Below are 23,294 nucleotides of genomic sequence, written 5' to 3'. Positions count from 1 at the left end.
TTGCCTGGCTCTGATGACAGAAAATGTTCTTATATTCCTCTAGTCCTAGTTTTGCTCCATTGTTTTTGAATTTACCATTGAGATACTACAGTTGATATTTATTGAACATCTGCTTTGTACTAGGCTTGTGAGACATAATGGGGTTACAGCTGTGAACAAGACAGGCCAGGTCCCTTCCCCTGGGGTGGTGGAACACTGTTAGTGGAACAGTCTAATAGTGGCATGAGACATTGAGCCAATAATTCCTTGCTGATGAGTGCACAAAACATTATAGATAATTATAACAGGGGGCTTTGACCTTGTGTATGAGACAAGGATAAGGGAGGCAAGAAAAAGCTTTTCTGAGAATGAGTAGAAGGCAAACTGGAGAGAGTAAGCAGTCATTCCAGGAAAATAGAACTTTCATCACCTGTGTATATAGAACACCTACTGGGTGTTTGCCACTCACTGTGCTTGATTTTTCTCTTCAGTGTGATAGTTACACACCAATCAGAAAGATGTAGCTCAGATTTTTTGGGCCTGAAATGTGCTTTGAGAGGTATTTATTCCGACTTGAATAGCATATTTATTAATGGAAGAATTGCTCCCATTTGTGTGTATAGGTAAAATTCTTAAGCAGCTGTGAAAATTTTAAGTAAAATTATCCTGTTGGATATTTTATAAGTTCATATTTTGTATATTTTACTTCCTTTTGGAAAATAATTCATTGATAACATAGTAGAACATGACGAGTATTAAGTACATTGTAATTTTATTACGAACTTTTTACAGCTAACTTTGGCATTGCTTACTCATAATTACTTGTGCTGTTGTTTATTGAGCTCCTCTGTGCCAGGGACTGTGCTAAATAAGCATTTAATATTAGTGTCTCACTTAATCCTCATTACTATCCATGATAGGTACTGTTACTATCTCCATTTTTTTATATAAAGATGATGAAATGGAGGCTCAAAGAAGGATGTACAGTAGCTAAATGTTATAGAGCTAGGATTCAAATCCAGATTTGACATCTGAGTCTGGATTTTTTTTCCCGCTATATGATACTTGATTTTTCATATTTGGAAGCACCTTGGAGTAATTCATGAATTGTAATCTTTTTTTCCTGTTGTTTTCTCTTTAGGTTTTTGTCAGGACGAACTGGCAGAGCTTGACCCAAGCACTAGTAAGTTCGGAATGTTCCCCAGTGTTCATGTGTAAGAAAAGTGTATGTGTGTGTACTTTGAAATGTATAACTTAAGATGACATTTATAGACCTATTGACAGATTTTTTTTTTTTTTTTGCGGTACGCGGGCCTCTCACTGTCGCGGCCTCTCCCGTTGCGGAGCACAGGCTCCGGACGCGCAGGCCCAGCGGCCATGGCTCACGGGTACAGCCGTTCCGCGGCACGTGGGATCCTCCCGGACCGGGGCACGAACCCGTGTCCCCCGCATCGGCAGGCGGACTCTCAACCACTGCGCCACCAGGGAAGCCCTATTTACAGATTTTATTTCACTTTAATTTATGATTATGGGGAGGGCATTCTCTCTTTTCTAGTTATGTTTTCTTTTTCTTCTCCTAATGTTATTTGGTGGCCAGAGTCTAGCCGTTTAATAGAAAATTCTTTGCTGAAAATTTCTGTTTAATACTAGTTTCTTGTTCTCCATCATCCATGAAACCACCACCAACAAAAATTGTGCTTTCATTTATGCATACATACAACCATATACCCACAACCACTTTTTAAAATGTTGACATCATTTTGATATAATGTATTTCAAAGAAGGATTATGTAAAGGTTTAGATACTTATAGTTGATAACCTTCATACCACAGTTTAATTTCTAAAGCATCTTCAACTACATTCTTAAGTTTAAGTTATGAGAATGACCATTTCAAAGTCTAATTAAATGATGCTTTTCAGGACTATATAAGTCTTGATCATAGATAATCATCTGTGTTTATAGTGCTCTCATAATGTGGCATACACCATTCCAGGATATGGAGAATATTCAGTGTATACATACCTTATTTTGCTATAATACCAAAAGGTCGAATGATACTTTAGATTGAGACTCCATGAGATGATTTAGAGTTATTTTTTCTAGTTCTTGTACTTGTTAGGGTCATGGGGCTGGTTATTGGTCACCATTCTGCTGTTGAGGTAAGCGGTAAAGTTCACCTTCTCACCATCCTGACTAATATCAGCTGTGGCCATTCTCATGTTATCCTCACACACTTTAATAGTATAAACATTCATGTTTGTTCAACTAACTTATTAATTACAAGATAAAATAAGTCTCATAATGCTTATCAAACACCAGGGAAATAGATTTGTCTTTCTACAAGTCATAAAGTTCAGAATCAGCTTTGTAGGTAATATAGGCTCAGTTTACCCCACCTTCCTACCTGACATCCCATTACCTGTGAGTGAACACACTATTTTCACTGTCTTTCTCTTAATGAATAGCCGTCATTTAGGAGGAGGAAAAGGTAAATTCTCGAGTCATGGTCCTCTCTTAGAAGCATTTTTGAACACTAGGAAGGATATTGACATGCCCTGTGGTCTTTCAGGTAGAACTACACATAAAACAAGCCAGATAATTGAGAACTCAGTTTAACATTGAATGTTCTCTGCAACAGGCCCAGTTCTAGGCTCTAGGGATACACAAATAAATAAATCTGTGTCCTGCCCTAATTTATTAATAGTCTATTGGAAAATATTTCCTTGTCTGGAATTATTTCAAAATACACTTTTTTAAACCTCTAATTTAGCACATAGTATCCAAATTTATTCTTTTTTTCTGCACTTAGTAGCAATTGAAAATACTCATGCCCATCTTCTAGGAAAGGCACTTGATATTCTTATGAAGATTATTATTGGATTATTGTTCTTTCTGGGCCAAGTAATTCTAACTCATTTAACATTTCTGCATAGACTCTCTAGCTAGATATTGTGCTTTATATACCTCTCCATTCCATGAGAATGAACAGATATTGAATCATAATTTTATATATCAGTATAGAATGGGAATTACCTAAAAAAATCATTTTTCTTTTAAAAGTCCTACTTAGCTTATGTGGCCAATATTTTCAATAGTCCCCATGTTATTTTTGTGAAGTTAGTATTTTTGGTCTTTCTCTTTGAAGAAATACATAAAGATCTGACATTATAATAATGAATGGGAAGAAACAAAAGTTTATCATCTGGTCTGAGTCAATCTTGGGGTTCAATTGAGCATGCTCAGTCCTACCAAGTCATAGCACACCTCAAGATTGAAATGGGCTGTACACATGTGTTGTGTAAAGTTGGTTATGGTTGTTGATACTACAAATTCCATGGCTTCTGATTGGGAAGGAATAACATCTGTGTTAATATTTCACAACTTCTGCACATTAGATGGAGAATAATAGGGTTTTCTTTGTGATGCATCTTTGGAATTTAGAGGCTCCAATGTCTCCCTTACCCCCCAAATTCCTGATAAGGAAGGCCTACTCATACTTGCTTATTTTGGACCAGGAAATACCATTGTTGCTGATTTCCCATTTTGCTTGGCAGTGGTTGTAGACAGCAAATTTGGGACAACATGTTGGAACTGGATGAGGAAAGACTGACTTTGTAAAATTTGTATAGCCTTTTTTTTTCCCCTACATTTTTTGTGATAGACCATATGGGTAGCATGCTTAGAATATGGGCAGCTACTCACACTCTGGCTGCCTTCCTATGGTTCCTGGGCTTCCTGGAGTCCAATGTTACAGCACAGGTTCAGGCTAAGTTCATTTCTACAAGAAGCATCTCTGTACCCTGCCTATTAGCATAAGGGACAAGGGCAGTCAAAGGTCAAGAGAAGTTCAAAACAGCATAACCTTTCTGTGCTTCTGTTTCCAAATAACCCCAGTCTGCCCTGCTCCCCAAGTATTTTCCTCAGCCATCGTGCTTACCGTGTAGTTGTAAAACTCAAGAGAACAAGGACTGACTTGATGTAAGGGAAGTTAGAGAATAGAAGTCATTGTTTCTTAAAACAGGAGAAATAATTGATTTATGTTTGGGGACCAATTAGGCTATAAAACAAGAACAGTAAAGGGACCTATGACTTCAGGACAGTTACTTGCTCTGATTTCTGTCCCACAGACAAGGGGCTCCCCAATAAAGGCTGTCGGCTATCTAGACTAAATTATTAATTCCTTTCATGCCTCTCAGGGCTTGTAAACAGCACATAATACAGGAAAACAATTGATACTGTTCAGTTATTGGCCAGATAGAGGGTCAAAGGGTAAATAGTTGGATTAGCAACAGCTGTTCTTCCTCCCTAGTCAGACTTTTGTCCCTTATTCTATTTCAGCAAAACCATTCCTGGGTTCTTGGCCTCTAAATAGTTTAATCCATTTCTCTTCTTGTAAAATAATCCTACAAATAATTAGAGAATAAACACTGACCGAAATTGAAAATACTCGTATTTTAATTCAGTTTCCAAATTTGAAGATGAGCATTCTTTTTGGTATGTGCTGACTATGTTGTTTCGTGTTCAAAGGGTATTATGCCAAGGAAAGTAACTACTTGAAGTTTAGACAGGTTAGAAGCTTTTTAGCTGTTTATACCAACTGCTTGAGGATTTTCATGCAGCTTGATTAAAAGAAAAAAATTGCCTTTGTTTAAACTGATGGTAGGATAATGCGTGTTCATTGTGGAAAACACTAAAAGAAAACTGTAAACACCCCTAATCCCACCACCTGGAAATAACCATTGTTTCTTATTTGAGAATATGTCCTTCCAGTTTGTGTCTGAGCTTATTTTTTACGTGGTTAGAAATCATATATACAATTTGTATGCTGTTTATTGCTCCCCCACTCAACATTACATTGGGAACACTGTCCCAAGTCATGAAACAGTTTTCATAAATATTTTTAATGGCAAGATAATATTTCATTGTAAGTGAATAAGTTTACCATGGTTTATTTAACCATTTACCTGTTGTTGGGCATTTAGGTTGTTTGCAGTTTTTTCTACATTATAAATAGTGCCACAGTGAACATAGTTTTTTTTTTTTTTTTTTTTTTGCGATACGCGGGCCTCTCACTGCTGTGGCCTCTCCTGTTGCGGAGCACAGGCTCCAGACGCGCAGGCTTAGCGGCCATGGCTCATGGGCCCAGCCGCTCCGCGGCATGTGGGATCTTCCCGGATCGGGGCACGAACCCGTGTCCCCTACATCGGCAGGCGGACCCTCAACCCTGCGCCAACTAGGGAAGCCCGTGAACATAGTTTTATATAAATTTTTTGTCTGCATTTCAAGTGAGCCCTTTAGCTTTTTATGTAAGCCAAAACTCTTCTGAATTAAGAGCATGGACTCTGGCTCAAGATTGCTTGAGTTCAACTTGGCTTCAATATTTACTAGCTCTGTAATCTTGGCTAAGTTATTTAACCTCTCTGTGCCTTAGTATTCTCATCTGTTAAATGGGGACAATAAAAAAGTGCTTCTACTTCACAAGGCTATTGTGGAGATTAAAGGAAGTAATATATGCATTTGGAATAATGCTTGGCAAATGGTAAACACTATTAAGTGTATGCTGTTCTAGGCTATGTAGCATAATGTTGAAATTCTCAGTCTTTCTGTACCTAACGACTGTTGTAACCACTTTATTCAATTAAACTATCCTCTGTTGCCTAATGACACAAAGATAAATCATTCCAGATGTTAGCAGGTGTAAGTTACTGCTTCAAGTAAATAGTTCCCTCAAAGGAGTGGAGCTCACGTACTGCTGGCCAAGACTGTTCTTACCATCTGGTTGACTGTTAGGGTGTTTTGGGCCCCTTCGCCCAACCAGCAGCAGGTAACCAAAATGACCATCTGCCAACCCATTTATTTAACCTCTTAGGAAACTAAAGTAGTTAACCCTCTGCTTATTTAAAATAAATACTCAGATTATGCACTTTCTCTTTGGTCAGTAGCAAGGTCTTAGAGAGAGCATGCTGAGGAAGAAATTTGTGTAATTAAAGACGTGCCATTACCATTTAATTTAATTTATTTATAAATCCTATGATACTTTTTAAAAATTATTTTTTTTGGCTGCGTTGGGTCTTTGTTGCTGCGTGTGGGCTTTCTCTAGCTGCAGCGGGTAGGGGCTACTCTTCGTTGCAGTGCACGGGCTTCTCATTGCAGTGGCTTCTCTTGTTGCAGAGCATGGACTCTAGGTGCACGGGCTTCAGTAGTTATGGCTCGCGGGCTTCAGTAGTTGTGGCTCATGGGCTCTAGAGTGCAGACTCGGTAGTTGTGGCACACAGGCTTAGTTGCTTTTCGGCATGTGGGATCTTCCCGGACCAGGGCTTGAACCCATTTCCCCGGAATTGGCAGGCGGATTCTCAACTACTGCGCCACCAGGGAAGTCCCTACCATTTTTAAAAGACTGCATACTTGGGATTCTTGCTGACTCAGACTTATATATATATATATATATACACACACACACACACACACACACACACACACACACATACACATACACACACATACACACATACATACATACATACACATATGTATATATTTTCCCCTACTGAGCAAAGACCTGGATAAATGAGCATTTTAGAAGAGACTTGAAAGTTAAATTAATCTTTGCCCTCTGTTGCCATACTGATAGATGCCCACCAGGCAGAGATCCATGAGTGATGTGGGATGAACAGGCAATTTAAAAAACAGCTTCAGAATAAGACAGCCTAACATCACTAGTTTGCTCTGGCTTTGCATTCATCTGTCAAGTGTTTTGGGATCCCAAGGAGACTTTTTGTGGATCCTTCAAGCTATAAAAGAGAAATGTACATCTCAGCTAGAGTTACCCATAGGTTCATTCCAAAATTCCAACATTCTGTACCATGTCCTATGGGTCTATTCCTAGTTGTCAAACTATATGTCACAATTTTTTTTTTTTTTTTTGGTACGTGGGCCTCTCACTGTTGTGGCCTCTCCCATTGTGGAGCACAGGCTCCGGACGTGCAGGCTCAGCGGCCATGGCTCATGGGCCCAGCCGCTCCGCGGCATGTGGGATCTTCCCGGACTGGGGCACGAACCCACGTCCCCTGCATCTGCAGGCGGACTCTCAACCACTGCGCCACCAGGGAAGCCCTATATGTCGCAATTTTTAATCTCAGAAAACAGTTTATATAAACCCAAGTGTGGTCTGCAGATAATGAACTTAAGGTTGAGTGTTAGAGATCAAAGAAAATTAACATTTATTGAGTATTCCTTATGTGCTAGGTACTTTGAACATATTCAGTGGGAGTGAGAAGGGTTGGTTATAGCGTATAAAATATCTAAACTTAAGTTTGACTTTGTAATACCTAGTCCACTGTTTCCTTCCCTCCCCATTTCTCTTTTTCCCTTTGATGTGTGTGCCAAGCCTAAGACTCAGTTCCTGCCCTCAAGGGACTCTGGTTTAGTCAGGAACGACAGACACAAAATTTGATGATATGTGGCTTTTACTACATAATAGTAGTTAGTAATAATAATGACTAATATTTATTACACATTAAATGCTTCATGTGCATTTTTCATTAAGCACTCATAAAGCCTGTTTGAAAAGATACTATTCCTATCCTAACAGATGAGACTGCTAAGGCCTGGAGAGGTTAAATGACTCATCCCAGAGTACACAGTGGAGAAACATCTGGGACTTCAGAGGTGCTGTTTTAATGAATCTTCTATCCTGTTTCTAGCTCTCTTGACTGTGACAAGTCTCAGATGCTAATGGAAGAGTTTAAGGCAGGATAAGGATTTATAACATATATAACGGGGCCTTTTATGTACAGAATGAAGACTATTTTCTAAGTGTCATTTGGGCTCTTTTGCATATATTAGAGTTATTTTGGATGTAAAGTAGAGTAATTCACTGTGGAATAGGTTCCCAAAGAGATTTCTTCTGAGGTTCAGGATTATTCCACTATGTATTATCAAACAGGTTCTTTCCTGAAACAAATGAAGGTAAGTTCCCTTGGTTTTCCCCTTTATGTCACCTTTCCTTCACAACATTCTGTTTGTGATATTGGTATTTCACATTCATAACAGTTCCAAGTGCCTTGCTTCCAAAGCTTCAGCTGAATCTGCTAGATCACTGCAAGATCACGTCGCCTGAATGTGGCCTTTTGCTGGGGAGTTCCTTTCTGATAAGAATTCTTTTGAACAGGGTGGGGGTGGGATGAGATCCAGAGTTTAGGCTGAGCTTCATCCCCTTGACCTTTGCCCCTATTTCAGAGTTTATACTGACTTGATAGAGACTCCCTATGGAGCCAAGAGTTTAGGACTTGTTTACAATTGATGAAAAGATAGTTGCATTCAAAGGCTCTTGTTGGATCCTTGGATAGTCATGGATCTCTGCCATTATCTATGGTGGGTTCAGGGAATGCTTGAACATCTGGGTCTGGAGATATGTAATGGATGACTAAGAAGGAATGAGAAGAAACTTTGAAATTAGATAGGTTGCTGAAATTATTTCTGTGGGAGCAGTATTGCAGTAATATTTTGAGAGCAGAGAAGGATTCCTATAAACCTGTCCTTTATTTCTTTTTTTTTAAAAAAGCTGAAAGTGGTTGTTTAAATTCAGCATATGATAACAAAGGGGGATGTGTGGGAATTCTGTTCTTTTTCTGATGTCTCACCAAGAAGAAGATTTGCTGTGTTAGGCAAATCTATTAGGTAGTGGAGGGAAACCCTGGATTATTAAAGCCACCCTCTTCAGAGTTATACATAATTTTACAAATTGGTGTTTTCTCTCAAAATCTTGGGGTTCTTTAAGTATGTTGAGGAGAGTATAGCAATTCAGTCCCAAGTGAGTCTTCATAAGCCTTTTCTGGGCATACAGGTCAGTTAAGACTCTTAGCTTCTGTATTTGAAGTTACATATCTTTTTTTTGTTGGTCCAGTATTTGTTGTTGTAGATTTGAATCTGAAAGAAAAGATAAGCATCTTTCTTTGAAGGGTGCTGACAGTATGAACCAAAATTGAATAGATATATCCTCTGTTGGTAAGCATAGGAAAAGATAAACTGCATGAATAATAAGATTCACAGTGAAAATAGTGTTATATCATTTTCACTGTAGCACAAAATTCCATGTGCTAAATGTAGTCTGGCTTATAGATGTGTTTTGTTTGACTAACTGGATGTTTAAATAAAAGCATGTTAGTTGTCAACATTTAAAACTTGCAAGAGTTTCATAAAAATTTCCATTTCTGGCCTTGATAAATTGGATGGTCCAGCACTGGGCCTGGATTTCTGTTGATACATGGCATCTGTTGGCTGGAACAGAGTAGTGGCTGCCCTCTTTATTTTTTTATTTTTATTTAACATCTTTATTGGGGTATAATTGCTTTACAATGGTGTTAGTTTCTGCTTTATAACAAAGTGAATCAGTTATACATATACATATGTTCCCATATCTCTTCCCTCTTGCGTCTCCCTCCCTCCCACCCTCCCTATCCCACCCTTCCAGGCGGTCACAAAGCACTGAGCCGATATCCCTGTGCCATGCGCAAAGCACTGAGCCGATATCCCTGTGCCATGCGGCTGCTTCCCACTAGCTATCTACCTTACGTTTGGTAGTGTATATATGTCCATGCCTCTCTCTCGCCCTGTCACAGCTCACCCTTCCCCCTCCCCATATCCTCAAGCCCATTCTCTAGTAGGTCTGTGTCTTTATTCCTGTCTTACCCCTAGGTTCTTCATGACATTGTTTTTTCTTAAATTCCATATATATGTGTTAGCATACGGTATTTGTCTTTCTCTTTCTGACTTACTTCACTCTGTATGACAGACTCTAGGTCTATCCACCTCCTTACAAATAGCTCAATTTCGCTTCTTTTTATGGCTGAGTAATATTCCATTGTATACATGTGTGGCTGCCCTCTTTAAATGAGCATGCACACTCAGGTTTGTCACAAACCCACATGGCTTCCTTCATCCATTTATGTTTCCTTCCAGTCTTCTCTAGGCATTTGAGTTTGCAGTTCCTACATTAAAAAATGATAATTAACAGTGCAGATGAAGGTGTGGGAAAATGGGAAGTCTGTGAGTATAATCTAACAATATCTGTCAACACTAAAAATGTTCGGGTTTATTCTTGCAGATTTGGCAGTTTAAAATTAAAAATTTTTAAATTTAAATTTGCAGATTTAGCAGTTAGTACATCTGGGTATTTATCCTATAAGAAATGAAAGGTGTGCAAAATGTATATTCTCAGATACTCTTTTCAGCATTTATAATAGCAAAAAAGGAACAGCTCAAAAGTTTAATAGGGGACTAAAATGGTTTGTAGTTATCCATGTAATGGAATACTGTAGAATCATTAAGGAGAAGGTAAATTTTAGTCTGGAAGAAGATACACTGAACAGTTAACAGTGATATCTTTGGGCAGGTGGTATCACAGAGTAACTCACTATTTCTGTTTTAATTTTTATAAATTAATTTATTGGCCACACTGCAGCTTGTGGGATCTTAGTTCCCTGACCACGGACTGAACCTGGGCCCCCGGCAGTGGAGGTGCAGAGTCCTAACTACTGGACCACCAGGTTTTACCCCTTAATTTTTTTTTAACAAGGCTCTTGTATTAAGAAATGAGATATATATTTTTTAAAAAATCTGTGGCTCTCATTTCAGCTGCCAAGCTTCCAAGCTATTCTGTCAAATTGAGTCACCCAGGCTACAGCTTCCCATTTAGATGATAGATTTTACATTCACAATTCTCTTACCTTGAAATTGCTCTGAGGAATGGGAACCTGTATCCTCAAGTATCAGGAACCATCTTGAAGCCAAAAAAGAGGATAAAAGCTTAGAGCAGCATTTTCAGGCTTCTGCTTGCAGCCCTGCCTCCATTCACTAATCAAGCTATCAGAATTGGCCTCCTTTTTACCCTGCTATCAAGAATGTAGGGAGCCTTAAGTAAGCTTCTCGTATGAATTGTGCTGTCCTGGCAGTTGCAGGTCATGTTGCTGAAAGTGACCCTAATGGACACGGTGTGGTGCAGTGGAAAGAACATGAGAGTTTGCATCTTGGCTTTTGCCAGTCCTTGCTAAGTGACCATAGGCAACCTGTGAAGGTCAGTTTCTTCATCCATAAAACAGTAATAATCTCTGTTAGGGGTTGTTTTTAAAAATAAGTTAGATAGTATATGTGAATTGCCAAGTATTTAGCTGCTCTAGCTGTTACTGCATGTTTCTTCGTTGCTGAAATAGATGATGAAGGGTTTCTAACTTTTTGGGCTAATATTTAATGAGCATTTACTGTATGCTAATGGAGCAAAAAAAAAAAGTGGTATGATTTACGTACAGTGAAACACATAGATATTAAGTGTAACGTTCAAGCAGTTTTCACAAATGCATGTACCCTTGTAATTCATGTTTCATCAAGATACAGAACAGTGCCATCCCTTCAGAAAATTCCCTTATGCTTTTTCTCAGTTGATCTCACTATTCTGCCCCAAGAAGCAATAACTTCGGATTTCTGTCATGATAGATTAGTTTGTTCTGACATGTCTTATAGATGGAATCATACAACAGGTGCTTTATTGTGTCTAGTGTTTTTCAGCATAATGTTTGAGACTCATCCATGTTGTTGCAGGTGTTAGTAATTCATTTCTTTTTATTACTGAGTAGTATTCAATTGACTGTATCATAGTTGATCTATTCATCTGTTGATACCCGGGCTATTTCTAGTTTTGTACTATTATGATAAAGCAGCTATGAAAATTCTTGTACAAGGTTTTTGTGGATATATTTTAATGTCTCTGAACGTATCTAGGAATTGTTGGGTCAGATGGTAGATGTATGTTAAACTTTTTATGAAATTGCCAGTTTTCCAAATGGTACATTTTACAATTCCAGTAGTATGGTTTCTAATAGTTCGACATCCTTGTAAGTGTTTGGTGTTGTCAATTTTTAAATTTTAGTTATTCTAGTGCGCAGGTAATGGGACCGATGTGGTTTTAATTTGCATTTCCCTGATGATTATTTATATTGATTATCTTTTCATACCCTTATTGGCCATTCATATTTTGTCTTTTAGAAGTGTCTATTCAAAGTCTTTTGATAATTAAAAAAAATTGTGTTCTTTGTCCTATTATTGAGTTGTGGGTATTTTTTATTATGATACAAGTCCTTCATCACATATGTATGTTGTGAATATTTTCTCCCCACCTGTGGCTTTCTCTTCTACTTTATTGACATGATTTTTGATTAACAGAAGTTTTACATTTTTATGAAGTTCTATTTATTAATTTTTTCTTTTATGATTAATTCTTTCTGTATCCTCCCTAAGAAATCTTGGCCTAACCTGAGGTTGCAAAGGTATTATTCTATGTTTTCTACTAGAAACTTTATGGTTTAGCTTTATTCAAGTTAATTTTTTTTGTATGGTGTAAGATAGGAATCAAAGTCTTTTTATATGAATATTTATTTGTTTCAGCACTATTTGTTGACAAGACTTTCCTCATTAAATTTTTGATGCACTTGCTGAAAAATAATTTGATCTTATATGTATGATCTACTTGTAGACTCTGTTTTCTTCCATTAACCTACTTATGTGTTCACTAATAGCACAATGTTTTGAATACTATAGTTGTATAGTAAATCTTGAAATCGGATGGTGTTAGTTTTTCAACTCCATTCTTCCTTTTCAAAGTTGTTTTAGCTGTTTTGGCTATTCTAGGGTTTTGTTTGGTTTTGTTTTAATTTCGTTTTACATTTTAGAATCAGCTCATCCAAAAAAAAAAAAATTTTTTTTTTTAAGTGAAAGCCTGCTGGGATTTGATTGGATTTCATTGATTTTTATCAATTTGGGTAGAGTTGTCATTTTAGAATTGAGTCTTCTAATCTATGAATGCAGTATATTTTCCCACTTATTTAGAACTTTATTTTTTCTCCGTGATGTTTTTGAAAGATTAGTGTTGAGATCTTGTGCAGCTTTCTTTAAATTTATCCTTAAGTAGTATGTTTTTTTAATGCTGTAGTAAATGGTATTATTTTAGAATTTTATTTTCCAATTGTTTGTTGCTAGTATATAGAAATGCCGTTGATTTTTGTATATTGTGATTGTATTATACGACATTGTTACATTTGTTTACTAGTTCTAGTAACTTTTAAAAATAAATTCTTTGGGACTTTTTATGTGTACCGCTATGAATAAAGACAGTTTTACTTCTTCCTTTTTAATGTTTATGACTTTTAGTTTTCTTACCTTATGGCATTGGCTAAGATTTGCAGTCCAACAGTAGATAAAAATGTTGAGGATGACATTCTTTTTTTTTTTTAATTTTTAAAATTTATTATTTATAAGTTTATTTTTTTAATTTATTTAATTTTGGCTGTGTTGGGTCTTTGTTGCTGTGCGCGGTCTTTCTCTAGTTGTGGCGAGCAGGGGCTACTCTTTGTTGCGGTGTGCAGGCTTCTCATTGCGGTGGCTTCTCTTGTTGCGGAGCACGGGCTCTAGGCACGCGGGCCTCAGTAGTCGTGGCACGTGGGCTCAGTAGTTGTGGCTCACGGGCTCTAGAGTGCAGGCTCAGTAGTTGTGGCGCATGGGCTTAGTTGCTCTGCAGCATGTGGGATCCTCCCGGACCAGGGCTCAAACCCGTGTCCCCTGCATTGGCAGGCAGATTCTTAGCCACTGCGCCACCAGGGAAGCCCAAGGATGACATTCTTGTTTTTGATCTTAAAGGGAAAGAGTTCAGTATTTCACTATCAAGTGTATGATGTTAGCTATAGTTTTTTTCTTACTATTTATTTTAAAAAATTGTGGTGAAATATACAGACCAAAACATTTATTATCTTAACCATTTTTAAGTGTACGGTTTAGTGCCGTTAAGTACCACACTAGTATTGTTATGAAACCATCACCACCATCCATCCATAGAACTCTTCATATCTTGCAAAAATGAACCTGTAACCATTAACAGTATTTCCCCATTCTCCAGACTCCGGCACCCACCATTCTACTTACTGTCTCTATGAATTTGGCTAATCTAGGTATCTCATATAAGTGGAGTCATGCTGTATTTGTCCCTTTGTGGCTGACTTCTTTCACTTAGCATACTGTTTTCAAGGTTGATCCATGTTGTAGCGTGTCACAATTTCCTTCCTTTTTGAGACAGACTAATATTCCATTGTTTGTTATATACCACATTTTGTCTATCCATACATCTGTTGATGGATACTTTGGTTGCTTATAGCTTTTAGCTATTGTGAACGTTGTGAATAATGCTGCTATGAATATTGAGTGTACAAATAGTTTTTCAAGTCCCTATTTTCAGTTCTTTTGGGTATATAGCCAGAACTGGAATTGCTGGATCATATGGTAATTCTATTTTTAATTTTTTGAGGAACCACCATACTGTTTTCCACAGTGGCTGTATCATTTTACAGTCCCATGCAGCAGTGTACGGGGGTTCTGATTTTTCTGCATCCTCCTATTTTCTGTGTTTTTGATAGTATCACACACACCCAATAGTATCTCACTGTGGTTTTGATTTGTATTTTCCTAATGATTAATGCTGTTGAACCTATTTTCATGTACTTATTGGCCATTTGTATATCATCTTTGGAGAAGTACCTATTTAAGTCTTTTGTCCATCTTTTAATCAGGTTTTTTTTTGTTGTTATTTTGTTTCTTTAGTTCTAAGATTTCTTTATATATTATGGATATTACCCCTTATCAGATATATGATTTGCAAATATTTTCTCCCAATTTATGGTTGCCTTTTCACTGTTGTGTCCTTTCATATACAGATGTTTTAAATTTTGATGTAGTACAGTTTACTTATTTTTTCTTTTGTTGTCTGTGCCTTTGGTGTCGTAGCCAAGAAATCATTGCCAAATCCAATGCCAGGAAGCTTTTCCCCCTTTGTTTTCCTCTAAAAGTTTTATGTCTTATATTTAGGTCTTTGATCTATTTTGAGTTATTTTTTGTATAGTATGGTATAAGATGACATTCACATGCATCCTTCTGCATGTGGATATTCACTTTTGCCATCACTGTTTGTTGAAAATATGGTCCTTTCCTCATTGAATAGTCTTGGCAACCTTATTGACAGTCATTGACCATATAGGTGAGGGCTTATTTCAGGGCTTGCTGTTCTGTTTCTTTTGTCTATATGTCTGTCTTTATGCCACATTGTTGTTTTTGTTTTGTTTTAAGTTATGTATGTTTCAAAAACTGTAGATTTTAAAAAATATTTATTTATTTATTTATTTGGTTGCACTGGGTCTTAGGTGTGGCAGGTGGGCTCCTTAGTTGCGGCATGTGAACTCTTAGTTGCAGCATGCATGTGGGATTTAGTTCCCTGCCCAGGGATCGAAACTGGGCCCTCTGCATTGGGAACGTGGAGTCTTGGTAATTCAACTTGGTAGTATTTATTGTAGATTTTTGTGATTTTGTTCAAAAGAGTCAAAGCCTATATCCTTAACCTCAGTGTCACACGTTTGCTTTTATTTGTGTGAGTTTTTATTAGTTTTTTGTGTAGTCTTATACCAACTATCTGGTTTTCTAGATAGGTTTAGGCACTCTCCTTCTGCTTCAAATTTGAAGTCTCCATCTAGTGGTCTCTTCTGAGAGCACAGTGGTGAGAAGCTGTGATGATGTATTGGCATTTATTCCCACTTAGTCCACTAGGTGGCAACAGGCCCTAACTGAAGAGCCAAGAGCAAGGAATCAGACCGAAAAACGGAAAACAATGCTTGTAAAACTCATAATTAAACGGAACAGAAAACCAAGATTTTCTGAAAAGTAATACTGCTAGCCCTCAAGATATGAGAGATGGAGTGAGCCTTTAGCTCATTCTAAGAGCATGTTTGGAAACTCTAATTAATATTATATGGGAATCCATTCTGCTGCCTTCCTTCCATTGCCTCTCATACTTCAAAATCTTGGCTTATTCAGTGGCTATCCAGTTGCTTTTTTTTTTTTTGAATATTGGGGGATGGAGGGGAAAGGTGATAGAGCTGACCGTTAATGCAAAGAGATCTGAGTTTGGGGAGTCGGGGCAAGAAGGATGTGCTTTTATATCCAAGAGCTGACAATCTACTTCCAGGGAGACTGCAAAAAGAGGCATTAATAGCTCCCTGTTGTCCCTTGGGTCTGAGACTTCTTTCCTTGGGCGTGAAGAAGAGTTTTTATGAATGTTATAGTCGAAGGTGTGGGTTTCCCTTATAAAAATGGAAATTGAGAGAACAGAAATTTTCCTGAATGAGGATTTGTTTAAGGTAGTAGTGAAGGAAGAAGGTCGTTTAAGGGGATGTAAGATTCTAAGAAGCCATGAGTAGAATTCTCAGGCTGTGAAAATTAAAAGATGATGGGTGGGGTGAGTTTCTAATGCTCCCTGAAGTAGTTAAGAAGAGAAAAGGTTTGGGAGGACAACTAGGCTGGAAGCAGAGTGACCTGGCAGCCTGTTGCAGCTTGCTTGATTATGGCAATGGATGCCAACTTTTTTGACCTCAGTGACTTAAGTAGGTTAGAAACACAGCTCACTTAGGCAGGACCCCATTATCTACTTAACCTTCCTTTTCCTGCTTTCCAGTTGAAAATTCATTGACAATGGACTATGACGTGCAAATAAATTTGGAGGGAGGATGATAAATGTGCATTAGCAATTGAGGTCTGGTTCATATTTGAAACATGGCATATACATGTCAAAGTCTAATTACAGTACTAGAAAATTTTAAAATAAGGATACTGTTGGTGTACTATCATACACAGCATGTATCAAACTAATTTGAAAACGATGCTGAATGAGCCATAAGATTAAAAAGCAAGAATAACAGTAATTGAAAACTACCACTAATTCCCTCAACAATGATAATGGAGTTCAGAGAACTGCAAGATTTCCAGTTGATTTTCTGTGTGTGTTTTCAGTAGGATCTTTGCACCATTGCCATCCATTTTGTGGCAGCCAGGCTTATTAGTAGAATGCTAAAGAGTCTCTTGTTACTTTTAGTTTATAAACACCAAATTTTATTGACAGTCCATTAACAAGTTACTTATAGCCTTTATTCATAAGTAGAAATGAACTGAACATCAGTCGCTCATAAGATGGATGAAAGTTGGATTAATATACCATGAGGATCCTTTAAATTCATACCTTGAGAATCATGGGGCTAAAAGGTTGGGAAGGAGGAGGAGAAGGTAGAAAACAGCCACAGGCTAGCTAGAAGAAGGCTCAGTGCAATGGGCCTTTGGAGCTAGGTGTGAAATAGAAAAAATATATGTCTTCTGTGACTTAAAGCAAAATCTCACCATTGTGTGTGAATGTGTGTCTTCACTATGTATGCGCAGATGTTTATGATAATGGCTCCAATACTGTTGATAGAATTACTACTCATGTGATCAGTCTTATTGACAGAATTATTTGTTACGTGAGTCTAACAACAAATGAGTCTTCTAGGAATTGTTTTTCCTTATGTTGAAGGGTAATCAAGAAGGAAGTAAAATCCTTTATGTAATGATTTTGTGCTGGGATTTTTGTTGATGTTTTTTGGTGTGTGCATTATTTAGCATCTCAGCTGTCCAGAAATTTTTCAACATAACTAAGATGCAATAAAAGCCAGGCCCTAAACATCATTTTCATCAAGATAATCTTAATTGTGAAATCTAATCTCTGTCCCTTTGTTTCTCTCTCTCTCTCTCTCTCTTTGTGAGAGGTTTTGTTAGACAAAAACTTAAAATTAAAATACCTTAGTCACCCTTTCCTAATAGTCATGATAATTTTGACCCTTAATTATCTTTTACCAAAAATATATTCTCTTAAGTTTTATAAGTTAAGTCTGACCAGTCAGTTTCAACCTCTGACCTTTGTTTTCTCTTTTGAAATACCTTGGATAAAAATATCACCGAGCAAACAAACCTCAAAAGCAACATTGGTAAATTAGTGGAAATGATCCTACAAATGCAGATGAAAGATAACAGGGTAATTTGAAAAGCTTCAAAAGTACAGTGGGGCTAGAAACAAGTTTGGAAGAAATAGATGTTGATTGAGAGTTGATACGGCTGCTCACATGTTAGTGATGTAGTGCTGTCATATAAAAAGATTGCTGCCCGGCAGGAATTACTCTTGATTAGTTTTCTTGATATACTTGGTGCCATTTAGATCCTAAATATTAGTGATATGATTTTTACCTATTGTTCAGTATGTACAAGTTTAATCAAGCTATTATAGAAAAGAGCTACCTTTAGTGGGGCTTGCCATATGTCAGATGCCGTGCTAAGCACTTTATTCTCACCTTATATGATCCCCATCACAACTCTATGTAGTAGGTGGTAGTTCCCAGATGAGAAGCTAAGGCTAAAAGGTTAAGACCACACTGCCTTTCATTCCCCTGTTCATCTTAGCCAAAGAAAACTTTAGAGCTTTGAGAATATGATCTAGTCTTAGAGGTTTGTAAAGAAACTTGGCATAGTCAGAAAAACATGAGTTGAACACAGGGAGCTGTATCATGGCGAAGTAACACACGAAAGTGTGTGAACAGTGCTGGTGCCTGGGAAATATAGACTGGTAGCAAGGGAGGAAAACCAGAGGTGTTGACTTAAGTAGTTAAATTGTAAGAAAGACACTCTCCTTAAGCTAGTTTAAAATGGGGACATTGGTGGAAAATACAGGGTTTCTCTTGGGGCCCAAGGAGGGAGCATTCAGTTGGATTTCATGAAGGAGCAAGACCAGGATTTCTTTCCCATCTCTCTGTGGAGGCTTATCTCTGCTTCTCTGGTGCTTCTGTTTCATATTTCTCTTCTTGTTCAGACTGATACTCTTTGCTTCTGTGTCCATGATGGAAGATGGCTGCCCCTGATTTGCCCTGCCTTGTCATGTCTTTCCAGCAGCCATGCTCAACACAGACTAACTGAAGCATTTGTGTTCAAATCTTAAATACTCAGGAAAGAGGATAAACCCAGCTTGGTGTCCAGATATCCATTTACCTGGGGCTATGGCCACTGACTATCCAGTAGAAGCTGCAGGTGCATTCTAAGGAGAATATTAATAGAGCAGACAAATTTTCTGGTATGATAGTTTCAGTCAGGAAACAGGTAGCATGGAGATTGTAGAAACTCCCCATTAAGTCCGGTATTTGAGGGATAGTGCAAAGGTAGGGCAAATTCAGGGGCATGGTTGATTAGGAATTATTTGCTAGCCCTGGGGTGGGAAAGGATGGGGATCTGGCAACTACAGTGAAAATCCAGGCATTAGGTAATGCTTGAAGTTTGGCAAGTAGAAAAGATACTTTCAAACCACTCAGTTATTGGCTGGGAGTTATAAGCAAGCTGATGGCTTAATTGAAGTGGCCAGGGCCGCTTGTAGCCCTCAGTGTACTTCACTGCATAACACCTATTTGAGTACCTACCTGGTGACAAGATCTGAGGCTGTCCAGGTACTCTCGCCCTAGCCATGATTGGCTCTGGGGCTGGTTCAGATTGTATACACACACAGAAGATACTAGTGACTCCAACAGTTAGGGCTTTTGGTAGTGGAAACTGAAGATAAATCTTTGATATTCAAGTTTTTGTATTGTTGCCTTTGGGATTTGAAAATCATTCCAATATTCCAGAGTGAATTTATTCCTCTGCCTTCCTCAGGAAGTTTTTCCTCCTAAGTGTATTTTGGGTTTGAGTTGTATTTGAGCAGTTTGTTATGGTATTTGGGTCTAATTTCAGGAAAATAGACTGGAATTCAGACTAGCTGTTTGGTTTCACCAAGATTAGGATTTATCACTTATGAGGTTTGTAAAAACATACCTGAGGAGGAGATTCATTTCTGGCATGAGTGAGTGAGAAGGTCAACACAGCCTGTCCCCAAAAAGCAACTGTAAAGCTGAATAAAACTATCAACAACCACCATAGGCTTATAACAAATTGAGAAGTAATCAACCAACTTACCATAGCTCATGTTTATTGAATACTCCATGCAGAATATACATTCTTTTCAAGTACACATAGAACAGTCTCTAAGAGTATTCTGGGCCATAAAATAAGTCTAATAAAATAAAGGTTAAAAAGCCCCACATGATCATCTGAGTAGACACAGGAAAAACATTTGACAAAATTCAATACCTATTCATGATCAAAATCTCCCAACAAACTAGGAATAGAAGGTAACTTCCGCAATTTGACCAAGGAACATCCATGAAGAGCCTAAAGCTAACATAATACTTAATTGGGTAAATATAAGTACCTTTCCCCTAAGATTGGGAATAAGGTAGGTAAGAATGTGCTCTTACTACTTCTTTTCAACATTCACTGGAGGTTCTAGCTAGTACAGTAATGTGAGGGTTAGTGGGGAAGGCATCTAAATTGGATGTCTTAAAACTGTTTTTATTCATAGGTGACATAATCCTATATATAATCCTAAATAACTCACAAAAAACCCACAAAACAAGTAGAACTAATTGAGTTTAGCAAGGTCACAGGATACCAGATCAATATACAAAAATCAGCTGTATTTTTATAGCTAGCAATGGTCCAAAAATGAAAGTGAGAAAACAATTCCATTCACGATTGCATCAAAATAATAAAATACTTAGGAATAAATTTAACAAAAGAAGTGTAAGATTTGTACACTAAAAACTAAAATATTTCTGAGAGAAGTTTACAAAGACCTAAATAAATAGATTGTGGCTCTGATGGACTGTCTATGCTGGTGACACGTATACACAGAAAAATGCCTGCATTCAGCCCCAGGTTATAGATTAATAACCTCAGCTAGACATCTTGCAAATACGTGCTTCTGGTTGACAAGTAGGTGAGAGTTTGGGGAGTGAGGGAATCTTATCTACTAAAAGTGAGGATAAGCCATGGAGTAGTACCGTCAAAGGCCAGGATGCATTGGGCTGTACTGCTGTGTGCTGTTTGCAGCACATTTTTTCACTGTGCTCTCTCTGAGGCCTCACAACAATCCTGTGAAGATAGGAGAGGTGTACTTAGTCTCTCTTTCATGGAGAATTAAGGCTTAAGAGGTGACTCACTTGTCCAAGAACCCATAACCATGGCAGAAATTGGAATTAAATTCAGGTTTTCTAACTCCATACTATCCCAAACCACTTATTTCTTTTTTACTCTACTGTTTTGCCTCAGCTATTTACAGTCGTCCCTTGGTATCCACAGGAATTGATTCCAGGATCCTCCTTGGACACCAGAATCCGAGGATGCTCAAATCCCTTATATAAAATGGTGCAGTATCTTTGGTCCTCCACATCTTGGATACGGAGGACCCACTGTACTGGGAAGAGAATAGAAAGGGGCATGTGATTTTGATGGATTGTGCATGTAGTTTTCAGTAGATTTAGTTAGTCCGAAGAGTAGGAGGGGAAGTTGGGCTACAGTGTAAATTCAGGGGTTCAATAGCAAGTATAATCAAGATAGCTTTGTCCTGATATCTGGTAGATATTAAAATTATACCTGCGTTGGAACTGTACTTCATGGCACAGATGGTTTGAAGGTATCCTATGCTTACTTCAAGGAGTTTCATAAGTTATAAACATAATTGTGTCATAAAACATAAGGGAATTCATTTGGCAACCATTTATGGAATGTCTATTCCATGGCAGGCCCCTTGCAAGATTTGGGATCACCCAGTTGGATCCTATTGAGATATAGCCTGAGAGGAGAACAGAAGTAGGCTGGAATTTGCTTTGTAATTTTCATTCTCTGAGGCCGATGTGTCTGCCCTCCAAAGTGACCACTTCAACCATGGACCTGGAGCCCTTTACTTTCCACTGTCCCTGCAGCTGTGCTTTCTACAGGTACCCTTTCTTAATAAAAATAGTCCGTCATTTCTTCCTTTCCCTCTGTGGATTCTTCCATATGCTTTTCAGTCAAACGTAGGTATATCTTGCATCTAAAAGAAATCTTTGCTTTTTAAGAAAAGGCATTTAAATAATTTTTCTTAATTGTTGAAATAGTTCATATTTATTGCCAAACGCTTCTAAGACATAGATGAGTTGTAAATGATAAACTTAAAAATCACCTTTAATCCTACAACTTGGAGATTGCAACTGTTAACATTTTTGCTTCCAGTCTGTTTGAACTTCGTCAGTATCTTTTCTGTTTGAGCCAGTTACAAGATGGCTCTAATCCTTTGACCTGGAAAGATGACCGCAATGTTTTAAGTGAAAAAAGCGTTACGGAAAATTATGTGTAATTTGTGATATTTTCTCTAAATATAAATACATGTATTAATATTTTAAATATCTCTGAAATATCTGGAAGAATAATACACTGAACAGAATGATGCGAGCGGCGGGGGCAACTGGTGGACTTTAGTTTTCTCTTTTGTATCAATTTTTCAGTAACTATGTAGTACCCCTCCCCCCCCCAAAATCTATTTGAAAAACAAAAGGCAACCAAAACCAAAAGCTAAAATGCCTTTTTGAGATATCCTTTTCATTCTGTCTATTCCTGCTGCCTCCCTTTTAGCTTAGCTCTTTTGTGCAACAGATTTCTATTTCTTTTTGTCTCAGATCTCTCCTCCCTTCCTCCTACTTCATCTGCTTGGTGAATCTTCCCAAAGTCTTGCTTTCGTTATCTCCTTGCAGAGCTAACCACTTAAAGTGACTTCCTGTTGCACTAATTCTAAACTTTTCTGCCTGGCTCACAAGACCGTCCGTCATTTACTTTTTCAGTGCGCCCAAACATAATCTCTGAACTATTCTGCTCTTGTCCACTATACATGCCACATATTTTCTCTGTGCAGGTATTTATTTACAAGTCCCATCTGCAGGAAACACCCTCAAACTCACATAAGTTCTCCCTTCCTGTAGCACTTAGTTTTATCCAATAGAAACTATAGAGGATTTTGGTGGCTAAAATATGTAATTTTTTCATTGGCATATATAGAGACTACTGATTGTCTGGGTAAATAAATGGCATGCTTGTTCAGTTGTACATTTTTCAAAGAACATGTCGGACATTCTTTCTATTTATTTTTTTGGCTGCGTTGGGTCTTTGTTGCTGCGCGCAGGCTTTCTCCAGTTGTGGTGAGTGGGGGACACTCCTCGTTGCAGTGCGCGGGCTTCTCACTGCGGTGTCCTCTCTTGTTGCAGAGCATGGGCTCTAGGCGCACGGGCTTCAGCAGTTGTGGCTCACGGACTCCAGAGCGCAGGCTCAGTAGTTGTGGTGCACGGGCTTAGTTGCTCTGCGGCATGTGGGATCTTCCCGGACCAGGGCTCGAACCCATGTCCCCTGCATCGACAGGCAGATTCTTAACCACTGCGCCACCAGGGAAGCCCTGTCAGACATTCTTTTCTAATGTTTTCAGAAATTTGGAAATAATTGGTGGTTGAAAGTAAATACCTATAGGATGCATGACAT

The 23,294-nt window shown here is 38.0% G+C and overlaps 1 protein-coding gene across 2 annotated transcripts in view; it reads left to right on the top strand.

Annotated features, from left to right (window-relative positions):
- Positions 1 to 23,294, top strand: part of NR6A1 (nuclear receptor subfamily 6 group A member 1) — a 205,535-nt gene that overhangs the window by 27,548 nt on the left and 154,693 nt on the right. For both annotated transcript variants that reach the window (XM_079926417.1, XM_079926416.1), the window contains exon 2: positions 1,121 to 1,162. In XM_079926417.1, coding sequence (XP_079782543.1) covers positions 1,121 to 1,162 — 42 coding nt within the window. The remainder of the gene's footprint in view (positions 1 to 1,120; positions 1,163 to 23,294) is intronic.

The sequence above is a fragment of the Stenella coeruleoalba genome (genome assembly GCF_951394435.1).
Source record: "Stenella coeruleoalba genome assembly, chromosome: 7".
Lineage (NCBI taxonomy): Eukaryota > Metazoa > Chordata > Mammalia > Artiodactyla > Delphinidae > Stenella > Stenella coeruleoalba.
This window is presented reverse-complemented; position numbering and strand designations above follow the sequence as displayed.